This window comes from Malus sylvestris, chromosome 2 (genome assembly GCF_916048215.2).
Source record: "Malus sylvestris chromosome 2, drMalSylv7.2, whole genome shotgun sequence".
Taxonomy (NCBI): domain Eukaryota; kingdom Viridiplantae; phylum Streptophyta; class Magnoliopsida; order Rosales; family Rosaceae; genus Malus; species Malus sylvestris.
In genome coordinates, this window is record NC_062261.1 from 36896357 (window position 1) to 36915627 (window position 19271).

Here is a 19271-nt window from a genome sequence, read left to right on the forward strand (position 1 = left end):
ATAAAAAAGAATGATATTCGCACAATTGCATCTTCTATTCGTCGATCAAACTTTCATCTAATAGTGACTTCACTTATAACTTTCCGAGCTATTTCTTTCCCTAAACGATCGACAAGTTATTTACCAACTTTTTAGAGGGGTATGTGTCCCAAATTCCAATGCGGTGCTATGTTATGGAGATCGCAGCAACATGCAACAATTGTGAATAAAATACTGAAAATATGATTTTAGCCCTTAAAATTTAATTTTCTCCATATAAAATCCGACATAAGTTTTTTACTTGAATAAAACTCATTGACAAGATTTCACATTAGTAAATTCATTAATTATATTAGACTTTACACATTTAAATTTTTTTGATGAAAATACCCCTATTTGAATGTTTGATGTACACAAATAATTCCACACGGATTGTAAAGGAGAGTGAATGATTGTACAAAAAAAAAAAAATTCATTGCCTAATATATAATAACAATAAAACTTGCCCAATATATGTAATAACACATGCTTAGTTTAGTCAATTAAATTATATTTTACATATAAATGTAGGTAAATTATTTCACGCACACACACATATATAACAAAACAAGCAAACATGCATGCTATATGTAAAAATTCAAGCAAAATAATTTACCTATAAAAAAATGTTATTTGATTCAATGCACCTACTATTCAACTTTTAAAATGTTTTTTTTAGTCGAAAAGATGTTAAATTTCAAAATTTAAAATGTTAGATTGCTTAAAAAAAGCAAAATAATTTACCCAATAAATGTAAAGTACATCCAAAATAATTTACCTACAAAATAAAGTAAATCCCAAAATACATGGAAAATAATGTATATACGTACAAAATAATATTATTTTATTCAATATGAGTTTACCTATTATTTGTACATGTAATAATAAAATGTGTCCAATATATATGATGATACATACAAAATAAAATATCTACATAATGAAAAAATGTTATTTGATTCAAAATTAATTTACTTACAAATAAAGCAATTTTATTTTGATTCAAAATTAGTTTACCTATTATTTGTACATATATCTTATAATAATAAAATGTGCCAAATATATGTAATAATACATGGAAAATATATTACCTACAAAATAAAAGAATGTTATTTGTTTCAATATTAATTTACCTACAAAATATGCGTTATTGCTCATCATAAATTTACATATAGGTAGATTAATTAGTTAATATGTTTGAACATATAGTAGTACTATATATATATATATATGTTAGGGGTAATAATATGTGGAATAACTATTTGTTCATTGTAATTAAGGTGAGTAATTACATTTATTGATTTATTTATTGTGGTACAAGTTGTAAATATTTTGTAATAATAGGTTAATTACTTCTCTACTTGGCAGTCATTTTCAAATTTGGGTTTTATTTTGATATTTGTAACTAGGTGGGTTTTTATTTAAGAAATAAGAATTGTGAGGGTTTATATCTAAAGAATCCAATAAAATATTACGTTCGAGCCTGGCTAGCACGTCTCAACTAATTAACAATATTATTTTAGTTTCAAAAGGTAATAAACATTAATTATCGAGGTTGGTTAATTAACCTGCTAAGTATACGGGTGAGCCTGACCCAGTCTGTCCTCCGTCCATCCCCCCCACAGGCTGTCCTGTCTCACTAGAACTGCATGAGAGCAATACAAAAAAATATAAAAATATATAAAAATATAATAATAATAATAATAATAAGGCCTAATTGGATTATTAGTCTTGGTGATGGCAGAGTAGTTTGAAAATAGTTTATGTAGTAAAAAAACTAGAATTTAAGCTCTGGTGAAATTTGTTAGAATTTATGCCAAAAATTAAAAATTCCAACTTTTACTAATTAACAATATTATTTTAGTTTCAAAAGTTATACGGGTGAGCCTGACCCAGTCTGTCCTCCGTCCATCCCCACAGGGTGTGTCACTAGAACTGCATGAGAGCAATACAAAAAAATAAAATAAAATAAAACAAAACAAAATAATATAATATAATAAAAAATAATAATAATAAGACCTAATTGGATTATTAGTTCCTATGGTGACAAGGTAGTTAGAAGATAATTCTTGTGATAAAATAACTAGGATTTAAGCCTTTGTGGTGAGGTTTGTTAGGATTTATGCTTAAAATTAAAAAATCTGTCAACTTTCTGTTAATAATTAGCACGTGAGTCACACATATTAGACTAAAATAGAACTCTCCATACATATATTAGGCTAAAACAGAACTCTCTGTTAATTGTTAACAGATGGGGCTGACTCACATGTTAATAATTAACCGAAAGTATACATAATTTTTAATTTTGAATATAAATCCTAACAAATTTTTTCTAGGCTTTAAGCCAGGCTGCACCTGCACCTTACTGCTTGCTACATAAGTTGACTTCCTCGAAGGAAATCTCGTATGAAAATCTCCACGTGCATAAATAAACTACCAACTTAAGGGTATCCTAAGCTAATTAAGAATTTCCACTAATTAAAAAGGGTTAATCAGACTCAGTAGCGGATAATACAGGGACATTGGCATCTGTTGATCCCAATAAGTTTGTAAATCTGCCATTTTGAAAATTTTTTTCCCAACATAATTCTCTTCAGATTTTCTTTGTGAGAATTCTAGAAATTCGTAAATCTTATCCGTTTATCATATATCGTGTGGTCAGTTTTCGTCAGATACTGTTTATGTTCAATTTTAAATAAAAAAATTTAAAATAATTTATGACTGCACGATATACGATAAATGGACACGATTAAAAAATCTCCGAAATTCTCACAAAAAGAATCCGAGTTTTTTTTTTACCCCTGTACCAACATGCAGATTAAATAATAAGGATCTTTAATTAATATTTTTAATTGACATAAATCCACCCCTTCAAGTGGGTAAGACTTGAATCAAGACACTAGTGTCAAATGTGCAATGCAAGTGATACATATTGGGACTCACACTATGGTAACTTAGTATATTTGATTAAACGGTTCGCTTCTGAACTTAGGAATTATATTTCTAACATGCGTTTGCATAATAAATTTTCTATGTTGAAAGGAACTAATAGTCTTGCACAAAAGTAGACGGAGGTGAAGAGGGATAGACGATACCCTTGGTGTACTTGCTACTCAAATTAGCATTCAATTTTACCAGTTGCAACTGCTTTTGTTGAAAAAACCTTTTTAGTGATGAATATTGTGAAGAATTCACATCGTAATAGAATGGAAGATCAATAGTTGAATGATAGTTTAGTCTGTATACATGGAGAAAGATGTATTTAATTTTATTAATAATGATGTTGAGATACGACGTTTTCAAAATATGAGAACATGTCGTGGCAATTATAAATGGAAGTCTAACCAATTTTTGAAAGCTATTTTTTGACCCCATCATTATAAATTCTTAACTTCATCACTGATTAACTTACACATGACTCATATTTTACGAGAAGGTAATCAAGCCACAGATGATTTGGCAAATCATGTGCTATGAGCTCGAGTTTTACTTGGTGGGATTCACCTCCGTTCTTATTTTTGTCATAGAGATTTGCGCATGCCTAACTACCGTTCCATATAAGATTTTATAACCTTCTTTGTATTTTTCTTCTTCGAGGTTTTGGCTAATTGTCTTCCTTGTTGTCATTTTTTCTTATCTAATAAATTTTGGTAGGCTTGGTGTTTGAGGGTCGTCCTCTAGCCCACGCCTATGCGAGAGCAAAAAAAGAAAAAGACTTACACTAGAACTGATGAATAATATGAGGGTGATTATAACGTCTCTCATGTTCTAAGTATGGTCACTTCTTTACAAATCTGAATTTCATTTAAAATTGATAATTGTATCAGCTTGTGCTTGGAACACCAAAAGTTCCCGTAGGTTCTCATTCCAATCATATAATGGATCATCCTCCAAAAACCTTTGAAAATTCAATGAGTTAGTAAAGATACAAATAATTAACATAAATGAGTGAGCAAACCTGGGTGTGTTGGTTTCAAAATCAAATAGAACCTGACTTGTGTCAACACGTGATTTGTCTCAGATGTTTTCATTCTCAGTGTCAAGAGATGGCCCAAGAGAAAATATGAGAGTAAGCATGCCACTGTTGGAGGTTGACACCATGTAATGGTTTGTAGGTTTGCGATTATATCTGACTCTTTAACAAAAACGATTGAGCACCAAATGAGACGCTGATTTGGTTATGTTCCTTTAAATGTCTCTGGGACCGAGGACTTAATTCCAGTGTGTTATATATGCTTTACCTAGGAGCGTAAGTGGAATAAAAGTAGAAACAAAGAACTGAATGTAATCATTTCATGATTGAAGCAAGACTACAATCTGGTGGGCTGATGAGCTCTACTATAAACTTGAAACATTGAAAAGTAGATGCACTTCGAAATGTAAAAAAAAACAAAAACAGTAAACTATCAAGATTCAAGCTAGGACATGATAGTGCTAGGATTGACTAAGAAGGAAACATTGCCTTTGATCGGTGATCAACGGTGATTAGAATGATCGTCAACCGAATCATATTACAAGGTAGCAATGCTGTAAGTGATTTTTTGTTGTTGTTGTTGTTGTCAGGAATCATAGGCAGTGATGCTTTGAAGAAAGCTTTGGATTGAGCTGAAGAGTTTAGGTTTTTTAAGGTTTGATTGAAAAATCACTTGAAGTTCGTAATCGTAGAAATTGAATTTGACGAAGGTCCTGACTCCTGAGCTTAGAGTCATCTACCTCCATTTATTGGGATCTTGGAAAGCATCTTCATTCTTATTAGGGGTGGTATTGGTACGATTATCGTACCAAAACCCATGTACTAATTACCATACCAAATTTTTGGTATGGCAAAATCTTATACCATTATCGTGCCAAACTTTTAGTATACCGAATTTCGGCATGCTAAATAATTTGGTTGACATGGTATAATAATGGTAATTACCACTTTATTTTGGGCTACTCTTTTGGGCCAAAACTTGGTTTTTTTTTTCAACCTAATTCAAGGCCCAAACGTGTTTTGGCCACTCTATTTGGGTTTCTAAAACTTTTTTTATTTAATTATGAGAATTTCACAGATATTCATTTAAGAAAATTTAAGAAAAAAAAAAGTAAATAGATGGAAGAATTGCTGAAAGAACCTAACATCCCTAAAAAAAATAGTACAAAGATTCCTAAATTCCATCTTTACATTCTTTAAAATTGTACAAAAATTAACTTGATAGACGAAGCCAAGTAGAAAGACAACCCAATTTGATGAAGGAGAATGTGAGATGGACTGCGGAGAGAGAGAGTCGTCGGAACGGGAGCCACGGAGATGAAGTTGATGGCAAGGTGAGTGAAAAGATGAAGTCACAAAGGCAAATAGGCTTAGGTTTTTTTTATTGGGAAAGTAGAGGTTGGAGGGTAAGAGGATGGTTTTGGATAAATGACTAGGGAAAAAAAATATAAAGTGCATATATAATGATAATAATACTTAATTATATATATAAATGAATAAATAAATGATATAATATTAATAGTAGTGGTACGGTACGGTATACCATTAGTAATGGTTTTGAATACCATTAGGCCTCGTTTGGCAGCTCGGACTGTACTGACTATTTCTGTCGGATAGGATAAATAGTCACCGGATAGTACTGACTAAATTAGTCGGGCGTTTGGTGCAGTATCGGACTAATGACCGTATTATTTATACTGTGTTTAGTATTATACCATATAGAAGAAATCATACTTAAAATAAAATTAAACTTAAAATAAAATAAAAAACTGAAATCATCTCTTTTTCCCCTAACATTGATTCACCAATCTCCACTGCCAATCTCTACTGCCCAGACATTAAAAAAAACTGAAATCATGCAAAAGAAAAGCTCTACTGCCAATCTCCACAGCTGGGTTTTGTTTAAGCCGAAACTCAAAAGGCAGTGAGGGAAAGAAAAAAAAAATTTGACATCCTGGGCTTTGTTTGTAGGGGTCGGAGATGCAGCGGCGGAGAAGAGGGAGGGACATCCGGTAACTAGAAGAAGATGCAGGGAGAGAAGACCCTTGTTCTGGGTGGTTGGATGGAACCTAGTGGTGGTGGTGGTTCATGGTGGCCAGCGGAGGAATTGGGTTTTGGGATTTGTGGGAAGGAGGGGGAAGAACAGAGGGAAGGGAAACGAAGAAGAAGATGTTCGTCTTAGTCGACGCCAGTGGTGGTCACTGCCAGCCAATCGCCATGAGCACCATCAGTATCGCAGCGACTCAAAGGAAAGGGAACCGGACTAATAATCCACTCCTTTTGGAATGGTTTATTAAGAAGGTGTATACCCGACTATCCTATCCGACTGCATAAATTAGTCCAGCGACTATTTAGTACGAGAGGACACCAAACAACCGGGTCCGTACTATTAGTCCTATCCGATTCCTTATACGGTGTGCCAAACACGGCCTTACCGTACTGAAAATGTGTGGTACGGTACAAATACTGTACCATTACCAATGGTATAAATTTTTTGGCACAACCTTAGTATGGTACGGTTGGTATGGTAATTTGGTAAAAAATTTCACCCCTAATTCTTATCGCTAAGCTAGAATGAGGGTACATTGGTCATTTATTTATGACAATAACTGGATTTCTTGTGAGCTAGCTTGATCTTGCGTTTTCGACGCTTGTACAGTGATGGGCCATGCCATGTGTGGCGACGCATCCCTTGAGCATTTAAGGAATCGCATAATTTTCAGGACCTGATTGGCCATGTGGATTATGCGATTCGAGATGGACGATCGAGAGTTCGAGCTCGTATTGGATTATCTTGTGTTTTGTGGAGGTAGTCCGAGCATAGATGAGCTAGGCCGAATTGGATTATGCTGTAAAGGGGATGTCACATGTCTTTTGTGAAATGAAAATAGATAGCCTAGTACTAGGCTTATTTGGGACCCAAAACATGAATGGTTAAGCTTGTTAGGGCAATATACTTATTCTTTTTTTTTTGTCGTAAAGGGCCATATACTTATTCTCTGCATCCAAATTAGAATTACGATTTTCATAATTTAGATTATATTAATTAGGGAAAGTTTTGGGGCTTGATTGTCCATGTGGATTATCTGTTTCTAAATGAACGATTGAGAGCTCGAGCTCGAGCTCGTGAGGGAATATCTCATGTACGGGGAAGGTAGTCCGAGCCTAGATGAGCTAGCTCAAACTGGATTGCACTGTAACGGGCCGATGTCGCATGTCTTTGGTGAAATGAAAATTAGAAGGCCTAGTACTAGGCTTAAATTTTATTTGTGGCCTAAATATGAATAGTCAAGTTGGTTAAAGCAGTGTGTTTATTCAGAGCAATTCCACCGGAGGGCTTTTTGCCCAGCACCCAGCCGAATAAATAGGCCAGCACACAAGGAATCCCCTCCAGCCGACCCAATTGCCCAGCTCCCAGCCCAAGCCGGTCTCTAGCCAAGTCCAAAATTGACTGAGGCGTGGCCCGGTCCATCTAGCCGACAGGTGGGGTCCGCAGCGCAGGCCCACTCAGTTCTCAAAGGAGAGGCGACGTGTCACGCTATATGCCATTGGATTTCCAACGGCTAGTTTTTCTAGACCGTTGGATTTCTAATGGTAAAAAAAATTTAAATTTGACTTTTAAACTGGACCGTCCGATCACAGATCAACGGTCCACGTTAATTAACTAAATTAATATTTATTAAAAAATACAGAAAAATTATTAAAAAATACATAAAATTTTAAAAAAAAATTATTTTTTTATTTATGAATACCTAACCCTCATCTTCCACCTTACACCACATTTCAATATTTTCTACACTTTCTACCAAAGCTTTCATATACTTTTTGTGTGAAAAAAAATACCAAAAAGCTTGTGGTTGAAGAATAAAGTGTATTTGATGAGTTTATGTAATTTCATTTTAGTGTGTTTTTTTATAGTTTATTTGATGAGTTTATGTAATTTTATTTTAGTGTGTTTTTTTTTAAGTTTATTTGAAATTTTATCTGAAATTGGTTAAAAATTCTTATTCGAAATAAACTTAAAAAAAAAAAACACACCAAATAAATGCGCTGGGTGCCAGCGCATTTTTTTAGGGGTGGAGATGCCTTGGCCTATTATTGTTCAATCCAGTCTATTACTGTTCACTCCAGTCTATTACTGTTCACTTGAGTGGATAAATGCGCTGGGTGCTGGCACAAAGTCCTTAGGGGTGGACTTGCTCTCACGGCATCCAAATTAAAATTACGTTTTTCATGATTTAGAATAGATTGATTAGCAAATATTATTGAGAGAGAGAGAGAGAGAGAGAGAGAGAGAGAGAGAGAGAGAGAGAGAGAGAGAGGGAGAGGGGGTTGCGGATGAATGATCCTCTGTTTGCTTCTTTTGTCATTGGTAGATCATATAGAGTAAAAAAAAATGGGTCGGCCGTTTTATTCCAATGAATCCATCTCCTCCAAAGAGAGGCACCAAGTATAATGACTAAAAACTATATAGTGCAATATTACATAAACACAAACATCTTTTGACAGGTCACCATGATACAAAATGAGGCAAAAATGCATAGAAACTAAGTCGAGTGTTTATGCCTGTACTCATAACAGGAATGAAAAAAAGACAAGCGTAACGAGTGAACGACCCTAAACTTAAGTATTCCTGTATTACTAGGCTGACAAACCTATTGTGGTGAACGACCCTTGAGAAAACGCCAAGGTCCTGTTCCAGTCCCCATCCTGCAAATGTAGTATATAGCAACCTAGCTCAGTTCAAGTAATTCAAATCATAACGTGGAAAGCATTAATTGTTGGAAGAGGTCTCAATTTTGAATTCCCTTCCTCGATCAATTGATAAAATAATGAAATTATTGTTCTAGTGATATTTCTCTTCCTAATATTGTAACAGATAACAATTACGAATCTCCACTCCCATTGTTAGTTCTAAAAAAATAGATGGAAGGATAATTACCTCCATACACCAGCAAATGCACGTAACGCCATATAAATGGTTAACGCAATCCAGATCCCAACAAAACCATGGGATTTTGAGAGGAGGAACAAGGATACAATGCTTGCTATGGCAACCAGAACCTGAGAAGCAACAAAGAAATAATTTGGATAATTAGCTAGTAACTCAACTTGTGAAAAGGGAATTTGGAAAGGTTCATTGTAAAGAAACTTACCAATGAGTATGCAGAATATGCAAAATCAGATGCTCCAAAGTTCACACCATCAAACACAAAAGACAGCGAATTGATCGGTTGCGTAGCTGCAACAAACTGGTGAGTAGAAAACAAATTAGTTGATGACTATTTTCATCCTAAAAAAAATAAAAGTAATAATTATAGTAAATGAAGATTTGGAGTTTTAGAAGAGCTGAATTTAAATACCGGGAGGCCAATCTTTATAAGGTGCAAAACGTTAACATCTCTAGAAAAGACTCCAGCTCCAAAATACAGACCAATTCCAACAAGAAGAGCAAGCCCCACACCAAGAATAAAGCTCATCTGCAAAACATTTTCACAAATTAGTGCAAAAAAGTAAATAAATTGGTTGTTCAAATGATGAAGCGTTTATGGTTGATAGATTTTTCAACTGCGTGTAGAGAATGAGGAACCTGTAAAACCCGGGTTGCAGTAGCTGCGGCCTTTTTGTAGTCTTTCTCAGCAAATGCACATGCTAGAATAGCCTAATGAGAAAGTACACACAAAGATTGTTTGAATAAGTAGTAAACATTTCTGCCTTTTAAGTCACGCTTATATTTATGCTCTTGTTTTAAATGAGAAAGAAAAAAAAAAGGAAAGATATACCTGTCCTGCAACCGCCAAACCATCAGCAAGAAGAGATGATGTCAACCAGACCTGCAAGCAAGTCTGAAATGCAGCCATTGGAGTTGGTCCTAGCCGCGCTGCTAGGGATGCGGCCAAGGTCACACAGAATGTCACAGCAACCACCCTAGCCAACAATAGAGTTCCTGTGGCCAAGTTCAAGGAAAAATTGGTACTCAAACAACCATAAATATTGTCTAAATATGCATTCCAATTATCATTTTTGGAATATTGAGGGATGGAGGTCAGATGAATTATGCTAACTATAATACTGGTTTGAGTTACCAAGAATTAAGCTCATTACCGTTCTTCAGAAACCGACCAAACTGCAAATCTTTAAGACTTGGAGGTAAGAGATCAATTTTTTTGGTTAAGATTATGAAGAGTACCAGTGCCATCAAGTACCTAAAACCATTTCAAACATTTTAATCTTAGAAATGATGCACCAAATCGAGTTAAAAATGTATGAACAGCGAGATTTCTACAGCAGTTGAAAATATGCAACAAGAGTGACACTACTCACTGAGAAAGAACATGTGCAATAGCTGCACCTCTGATGCCCAAACCGCAGACAAAGATGAGTAATGGATCCAAGGCAATGTTAATTGCGTATCCGACAACTACAATACGAAACAAATGAACAAATAAACTCGAGTAATTAGACTTTTCAATCACTATAGGGTTCTATTTCTTGTGTTTAATCATATCTGAGGATAATGAGAGAGGAAAAAGAGAGGGGGGGGGGGGGGGGGAGGGGTGGGGGGTGGTGTTGGGGTGTTGGGAAATCGGAACAGAGATTTTGGCCTACCAATGACATATAAAGGAGTTTTTGTATCCTTAAAGCCGCGGAAGATCCCTTGCATGGCCAATGTGAGAAGAACTGCAGGTGCACCGATCGACCTTATTGTCAAGTACTTCTTTGCCGGGGCTAGCATAGGGGAACCCTGCTCCATAACATGAGCTGTAATTCTTTCCCTCATTCAATATAGACGGAGCTAATAAAAATGAATCACTTACCGGTTTCACCCCCATCACACCAAGGAGAACTTTGGCTGTAAGCATGAGAAAAATAGCTTGTAAAAGGCCTAATATTGCCCCAAAGATGAGTGCTGTTGACGCTGAAGCAATATGTCGCTTCTTTTTCCTGATTTTTATCTTCAAACTGTTGTTCATCAGATCTGACGGACGCTTTTCCATAGTGGTTTTGGAACCTAATCAAGAAACAACAATGCATATTTTTATTTAAGATATTCTTAATTTGACCTTGGGGTTCTAATGGGGGTGAGCTAGAGCCTAGAGCTTAAGAGAGAGAAAGAGTACCACTTTCTAGTTGAACACTGTTCTTAGCAGCACCGTTCTCTGCAATCTCAGGCTTAACATTTTCCGATATGACTTTCTTTGAATCAGTATTTTTCGCTAGTCCCTCGTCCGAGCTCTCACTTTTCGCTTCAGCGGCACCTTTTCCCGCTTCCCCACGCTCAATATCATCAGTTGAAGCCTCTTCCATCCCACTGTTTTGAGGTGAAAACTTTCCTAGATGCTTACCATTTTGAGGTGTATCATCACCTTTTGGTTTGGAAGCCCCTTTTTCCATGCCATCAAGCATATCTGAATTCTTTTCCCGCTTCTCACCTTTCGCAGATTCCACGTTCATTTTCGCAACAGTATCTTCCTCGGCAACAAAGGAAGTCGTAATACTGACTAATGGGAATATAGTAATCCTTGAAGCCTGGTTGAATAGGGCAATAGATACTCCTGCTGCTGCAAGCTCCACTGGACCTATAGAACACAAAATATATCTTTCAAGTCACTCCACATCAAGCAAAGGTCACTCGAACAGAACTGATGACAGTGGCTTTGGATAATACTATAACTAGTGAATTTTTAGTACAACACTGATCAATGTTGCCTAACTCCGTACGATACAAGGTTTTTATTTATTTTTTATTTTATTTTATTGTGAACATGCAGACAATTACTTATAATTAACCAAAATTGTTTCCTAAAAATTGATGCATGTTGAATCCCACATCGGCTATACAAAAAGAGAAATTATAGTTTAAATATCCTCACCCCACTCCAACTAACACCGAAGCCGTTTGTGATAAAACTCCACACCTGATAGATTGTGTAGGTGGTAATTACCAAGATGGGGACAGTATCGGTGTTGTTGGAAGTGAGCCATGGGCCTATAGCCCGTCTGTTTGATAATTCTACAATGCATGCCAATGTAAGCACCTTTAATAATCAAGACATGAAGCAAAGGCATGTTCACCTATATGACCAATGAATGCTGTGTCAATCAAAGAAGCAACTGGATCAGCAGCTACAGCGAGAGCGGCAGGGAATGCAATCTGTAATATCTCCTTCCCGAGCGTATCCCATTTGAAAACACGCCTGCAATCACGTTCAAAAAAGCAAACATCAATTAGCACTTTACCCTTATAGCCTTAAATAAAGATAACAAAGGGTGTCCCCAAAGAAGAAATAAAATTAGAGAGAGCAAAGTACTAATTAAAATATGGTAAATGTGAAACTGTATACCTTGCATCTTTGAAGAAAACACCAACAGTAACAAAGGGTGTCCCCAAAGAAGAAATAAAATTAGAGAGAGCAAAGTACTAATTAAAATATGGTAAATGTGAAACTGTATACCTTGCATCTTTGAAGAAAACACCAACAGGAATCTTCCACTTGCTCACTGGCTCATGCACATCTTGCTCCTCAGCCATGCTTAAGTTGATACTGCAATTTCAAAAATAAAATAAAACTTTCTAATGAGGCCAATTCACTTGAGCTTTTGATATCACTATACAAATGCAGTACTGTCTCACAGTCCAACCTCAGTTTCTTTTTCGACAAACAATGGGACAATCTCCACTAAACTATCTAAGCTATGGAAAAAGGGACTCAAACTTGGGTGCAGATAGAGAGCCACACTGCTTTCGCAAACTTAGATAAGCCTAGGTCTGCACAATCCAAGCTCAGTTTAATTCTCCAAGAGCAAGAATCACATACCAAATGCAAACCTCAAATTAATTAAGAGAGAAAATAAATAAACCTTCTATGTAAATGTAATGCCTGAGAAATGACTCCAGGAGGACACACAAAACAGTATAAGCTCAAGTTGGATTTTATAGCACCATATCAGTGATAGAACCTTCCTCAGTTATGATGTTTCGGGTAGACTGAACATCTGTCAACAGAAGCAGCTGTTCTAAGTTCCAACATGATTTCTTTTTGCTTATAAAAATGCCAATCTTTGTGAGATAATCAAAGTTGGAGGAGGGACTCTGCTAGCATTTGCTTCAAGTGCGTGAGCAAAGACGCGTTGTGTGAATTGTATATTCACTCAGTAACGAACTTTCAATGCTAGAGTTAAGAGTAAAAACCAGCTTCCACCACAAAATAATTAATAAAGTGGACGAAATGCTTCAAAGAAAAATTTCCTGAATATATATACATATATACAGGCTAAAGGAGAGGAGGAAAAGTAAGAGGGACAGGAGTGGATACTCTTAACTAATGAGATACAAGCCATTTGTAAATACAAAATGGTATGTTATGTCACCATATATATTAAATTGATAATTTGACAACATTGCATCCCAAATTTATTGAAAAGAAAAAAGAATGTTACCAATGGTTAATTATAATGCCTAGCAAGTGTAGATAAGTATAGCATAATTTGAGTCCCAAAAGACAAAAAAAACAAAGACAAAAACGAGGTTTTTGTGGGGCCCACTTATAATGTATTTCAACAATCCGAATCGTTTATCTTTTAGGTCTTCCTTCAAAGCTTATGTCTACCAAAATCACCTAAATCTAAAACCATATGACCGTTGGGTTAAGAGTTTAGGGTTTCTTTGTGGAACCGTGTTTGTCCATTTTCTTGACTACAAATGAATGTCTTAATGGTTTTGGATTTGTCTAAATTTTTGCAAGGATGATCTATGAATGATGTTGCATGTGGTTCAATATCCTACTGGATTGGGTTTTGGGTTTCTACCCATGCGTTCCCAATTTGAAACTCTCCCATTTTCTAAATCCTTGTAATAGTTTCAAATTCTTCCTCTTCCCATTAATAGTAATAATTTAAAAAAAAAGGTATTTAAAAAAAATCTATGAATGATGTATTAAGAGATAGACGGTTTGGATCGTCAAAATACATTACAAAGTGGGCACACAAAAAATTGTATAAAAAAGTGATGTCACAGATCCGTCTCATATATATAGGTAAAGATTACATGCCATGCCAATTAGATACTAAAATTGCTTTTGACAAAAATAAATAAATATATAAACAAATAAAACTATCAATTTTGCATATAATTGGCAAGTAATCCAAATATACAGAGGGAGTATCAAACAAATATGTGGAGTAACTCAACTCATTATAAGCACATCTAAGGTTTGGTAAACTTCTAATTTGGGTCACTCTTCGCATCCTCAAGCCTGATTCACAGACATGTTCAAGCCTAGTATGCGAACAACACAGATTGGGTGACATGGAGCATGTGATTCACATGTATGTTGACCTATATTTATACTATAAGAAATTCTACTATAAATTATATAGAGTAATTCAACTCTTTATAAAAACCTGCAAGATTACCTTCCATGTATACAGTCTAATAAATATGTAATTGGCAGGTAATCCATATATTAACTGGTGATAATTCAAAGTTTGTGGGGAAAAATCTATTAGTATTCTCAAATGGTCATCGCGTATTTTTTTATTTTTTTTAATTAGGGAGAAGTGATAACTATTTAGAGTGATAACTAAGGGAGAAGGGGTGGACTTAGCCTTATAATGAGCTAGCATTAATTGTGGTTCAAATTCGCTTTTGGCAAGAATAGAACTTAAGACATTTCACTTAAAAGTGAAGAGGAATACCACTAGACCATGACAAAGTGTCAATGATAGTTTTTAAATTTTTAAATATTAATTTTGTACATTTAAGACTTACATTTGAGTCTTGTGCCTAAAGTGTTACAAATTTCCACTTGGCAAAATGGGATCGGGCAAGGACAAATATCATATAATAACCCTTTTTTTTTCTTTTAGAAAAAATATTATCTACACTAAAGGGAGGGGGTGAGTTTAGCCTCACAATGAACTAGATCACTTTTAGGATCATGCAATGTCGAAGAGGGAAGGGACAAGATATATAGGTGTGACCAAACTTGGATATTGTGCACATGGAATTCAGATCTTTTTTGAAGATCGTAGTTAGAAACCAACGAATCGAAAAATTTGGACAGTTCAAGAAAGAGAGAGAGAGAGAGATCTGAACCCTTAATTTGTGTAAGATGAACCAATGAAATAGATAGAATTTAAAATAACTGGTCCGAATAGATCCGTAAGGATCTCGATTCCTGCACATATATATACCTCCCTTGGGTTTACGATCCCTGGTTAGTACCACAAAGCATTACGGCAGGTGTTTTCTATATTGAATGCCAACAAAACATGAGTCTTATTTATCATCTAAATAATCACACATAAAGTTAAAGAGAGAGAGAGAGAGAGAGAGAGAGAGAGAGAGAGACAGAATGATCCTCATGTCCATGTCTTCTGAACCTTGCATGAAAAAAGAAGATTCGACTTGTCTCTTGTGTGAAACTAGGTTTAATTATGTCTTCCGAACCTTGCATGAAAAAAGAAGATTCGACTTGTCTCTTGTGTGAAACTAGGTTTAATTAATCGATGACTATCTACAAGTAATTTTTTGTGCGAGACTATAGCATTGCTACATGTGGTATAAATTCGCGCATGTAAAATTAATGCGTACAATATTACATTAGGCAATGATGTTTCAGTATCATACAATAATGTTATCGATTATAGAATATGATCATGACTATTATTAATAGATATTCTAAACTTTTCAGGTGTAGCAAGGAGCTTATAATTCAAGTGTAATCATGCACCCTAGTCCAATATTCAACTCTCCTTTCACTCAATATCATTTGTATTTAATTTTTTTTTTTTTTTAGTTTATAAATCTATTAAGCAGTGGGTTATATTTTAGGAATATATATTAGTTTTTTTTTAAAATAAAAATAAGACCCTTTCAAAACCATTGAACATGTGTTTTGATAAAGCCATATTTCTATCATGGTGAAAATAGTTGAGGGGAACATAAAAAGAAAGCAAAGTTATTTATTTTTATTTTTTCATCATTGTAAGAGTTTAAAAGTACAAATAAATAATCACTTCCTAAAAGAAATCACAATATTCAAGTAAGCAATTATCATTTACAGTCGTTTCATTTTACTATATCAAAAAAAATTGTTCATTATGAAGCCAGATATCATGGAAATTTGTTATGAGGTAATTTCCATGTAATAAAAGAGTTGCTACATTCTGAGTTTACTTTTCTGCTTTTCAAACTAATTAATTTAGGGAAGGAGCATTTGAATTTCGAAGGTGATTGTTTGAGCCCTAGAGGAATATTTTTTTTTATTTATCAATATTTAGAACACAAGCTATGTAATTTATTATTCCACATGTAACAAAAAGTTATTTCAAACTTCCACAATGCGCATTGCATATAGTTATGTACTATATAGTAGTGGATTTGGCCAAGAATGTAAGTAGTGCATGGAAGCTACGTAACCCAGCAGCATTGTGATTGTGAAGGAAAAGAAAAAAACAGTAAACATTGCAACGAAAAAAGTCATTATATAATCGCACGCTCATAATTATTAACTCAAAAACTGGCAATCTCTAGAGAGACGGGCGTACAGAACATTTTTAACTCATCATTGACTACAGTGAGTCTATTTAGTTAGTTATATTAACCAGGTATTTCCGTACTTGACCGTCCAGTACGGGATTCGTACGTAAGGGTTCCAATAGTCAATTAAATCGAAGAGGATCTCGATTCCTGCACATATATACCTCCCTTGGGTTTACAATCCCTGGTTAGTACCAGAAAGCATTACGGCAGGTGTTTTCTATATCGAGTACCAACAAAACTTATGACACTTAAAAGATGAGAGAAAGAGAGAGAGAGAGAGAACGATACTTATGTCCATATGTCTTCTGAACCTTCCATGAAAAAGTAGCTTCAACCTGTCTTATGTGAAACTAGGTTTAATTAAAAGAGGACTATGTACAATTAATTTTTTTGGGCGAGACCATAGCATTGCTACGTGTGGTGTAAAATCATGTTTATAATTTATAAGTGCGTTATGATATTAGACGGCAATATTTCAGTATCAAACAATAATGTTATCGGCAATCGAATATGATGGTGAATAATATTGATAAATATATCCAAAATTTTAAACTTTTCAGGAGTAATGAAGATTTTATAACTCAAATGATTATAGTATTCTACTCACCCTAGCCCTATATTCAACTCTCTGTACTGGACCGTCCAGTTCGGGATTCGTGCGTATGGGTTCCAATAGACCGAGGAGCACTTGTGTTTTGTAGGACCCCAAAGCGATAGATTTTTAGAAGACTATTGTGGACGGCCCACCAATGCTTTGGGATTAAAGTGTCTAGTTACGCCACATACAAACTGTATACCCGATATTATCCCTGGACCATAGATTCTACACAAACTTAAAATTCTAGCTCTTCCACAGTAGTATATCCCTAGTCCCCTGAATTGGAGCTTCTTCGCGTTGCAAGGCTTGCAACACATATACAAATCAACACAAACTTAAAATTCTAATTCTACCACAGTAGTAGCTAGCCCCCTGAATTGGAGCTTCTTAGCGTTGCAAGGCTTGCAACGCATATACAAATCAATGCATATTATGCATGTGTATATGCCAGGAAAGATGAATTATGCATGCATAGAAGAGAAAGAACATGAAAGAAACACACACACACACATATATAAATATATAGTTTGAGTGTTCATCAAATAAGCTTATCAAGGAACACTTCATTTTATAATTTTTTTAACTGAACACTTCATTTTGTAATTTTTTTAACTGTCTAAACTATCAATATTTTTATACATCATTCATAGATCATCAATGCAAAAAATTAGACAAATTCAAAATCATTAAAACATCCAATTGGCACTCCAACAATAGAAAACTATTATTGACACTCTAGAAGTCGAATTGTGCACTATGAGTACTTTTTTTTCTAACTATAGAAGTTTGGAGTGCACATTTAGATTTTAGGTGTGATACATACGGCAAATTCTTGCACCAAAATGTGGAACCAATCAAATTTTAATTACAATTATTAATCAAATTCTAACTTAAATTAAAATATAGGGTGAACTGCCAATTTAGTCCCTGAATTATCACCTGAGTGAAAATTAGGTTTCTAAATTATTATTTTTTTTAGAAAAATTAGTCATTGAATTATAAAAATCTACTAATTACATCCCTAATATTAGATTCGAAGCTACTATATTCAATTTTCCGTCAATTTAAGTCACTTTACTTGCATGTAACACACATTAGAGGGCAGATTAATAATTTTTCATAAAGAAATAGTGTATGGAGTTAACTTTGTAGGGTAAATTAGAAGTTAAATTCGTAACTTATATGAAATGTTAAGGGCTTATAGGCAAGAAAATGAAGGTATTACACTCTAACGTGTGTCAAGTGCCACCTCAAGTTGACGAAAAATTGGATAAAATAGCTTTGAATATAATAGTAGGGATGAAATTAGCAATTTTTAATGAATTTAGGAACTTATTTTACCAAAAAAAAAAATAATTCAGAGACCTAATTTTCACTGAGGTGATAGTTTAAGGACTAAATCGACACTTCACCCTAAAATATAAATTAATTGGTGTCACATCATTTGATGCATAAGGTGCAGCTAGGATTATTCTTAGATTTTTGGTGTGCCAATAATAATCCTTATACATATATACCTATCCAAATTTGGAATGTAAATAGATTGAAAGAAAGGGAAAGGAGCTTCTCTTTTGCAAGTAACGGGCCATACCTTTGCTCTTACTGTTCTTTGTACTGAGAGGGCTAGCAATTGCGAAGCTTTCCTTTTCACCAACTTCCTTTTGATAGATAGCTCACTACCACAAAAGCCCTCCTACCTTCGCTTTATATAAGTACTCTTCCTCTACCTTTCTAATCCCTCCCAAATTAAAAAAATGAAAGGAAAATAAAAAATGAATATTGCTCAACCCACACGAACACACAGAGGGAACAAAACTCATCCTTTTAAGAGAAGAAAAAGTGGCACACAAGAAATAAACTTCAGAAACATCACTAGTGAATTGAATAAGTGTCAAATGATTGAAAGACAGCATCGCAATACCTTGGCCAAAGAGTGCACGTCGAATTATCAGAGAGATGTGCCATAGGCCTACTTTAACACCGGTATTGTTTCAAACTTGTTAATTACCACATGCATAGTTTGATAAGTGTGGAGTTTTATTATAAAATATCTTGGTATTAGTAGAAGTGAGGTTGAGATATTTAAACTTTTCTTTTCTCATAAATGCGGTTAATTTGTGATATTTCAACCGTGCATA

General features: G+C 34.6%; 1 protein-coding gene across 4 annotated transcripts; it reads right to left on the minus strand.

Annotated features, from left to right (window-relative positions):
- Positions 1–8375: 8375 nt before the first annotated feature.
- On the minus strand, positions 8376–18854 carry LOC126586040 (protein DETOXIFICATION 43-like). Of its 4 annotated transcripts, XM_050250759.1 has the most exons (15): positions 12851–13016; positions 12632–12758; positions 12445–12534; positions 12065–12186; positions 11110–11568; positions 10807–11000; positions 10598–10733; positions 10313–10409; positions 10094–10194; positions 9772–9935; positions 9579–9650; positions 9352–9468; positions 9145–9240; positions 8931–9052; positions 8376–8698 (listed from the first exon to the last, which is right to left on the minus strand). In XM_050250759.1, exons 3-15 carry the CDS (start codon positions 12519–12521, stop codon positions 8644–8646), a joined length of 1812 nt encoding a protein of 603 aa, XP_050106716.1. In that variant the 5' UTR covers positions 12522–12534; positions 12632–12758; positions 12851–13016; the 3' UTR covers positions 8376–8643. The 4 variants fall into 4 exon arrangements, with proteins under 4 accessions (XP_050106716.1, XP_050106724.1, XP_050106707.1 ...); XM_050250767.1 differs by lacking the exons at positions 12632–12758; positions 12851–13016 and adding an exon at positions 18725–18854; XM_050250750.1 differs by lacking the exon at positions 12632–12758.
- Between the last annotated feature and the right edge of the window lie 417 nt (positions 18855–19271).

Bases quoted from the DNA above. Each gene is read 5' to 3' on its own strand.
- LOC126586040 (XM_050250767.1), bottom strand. From the start codon at position 12,521: ATGGCTGAGGAGCAAGATGTGCATGAGCCAGTGAGCAAGTGGAAGATT. The intron at 9,241-9,351 runs GTATTTAAATTC...TCTACTCACCAG, and splicing joins TTATAAAGATTGGCCTCCCG to TTTGTTGCAGCTACGCAACC. The intron at 8,699-8,930 runs GTAATTATCCTT...CTACATTTGCAG, and splicing joins GCATTTGCTGGTGTATGGAG to GATGGGGACTGGAACAGGAC.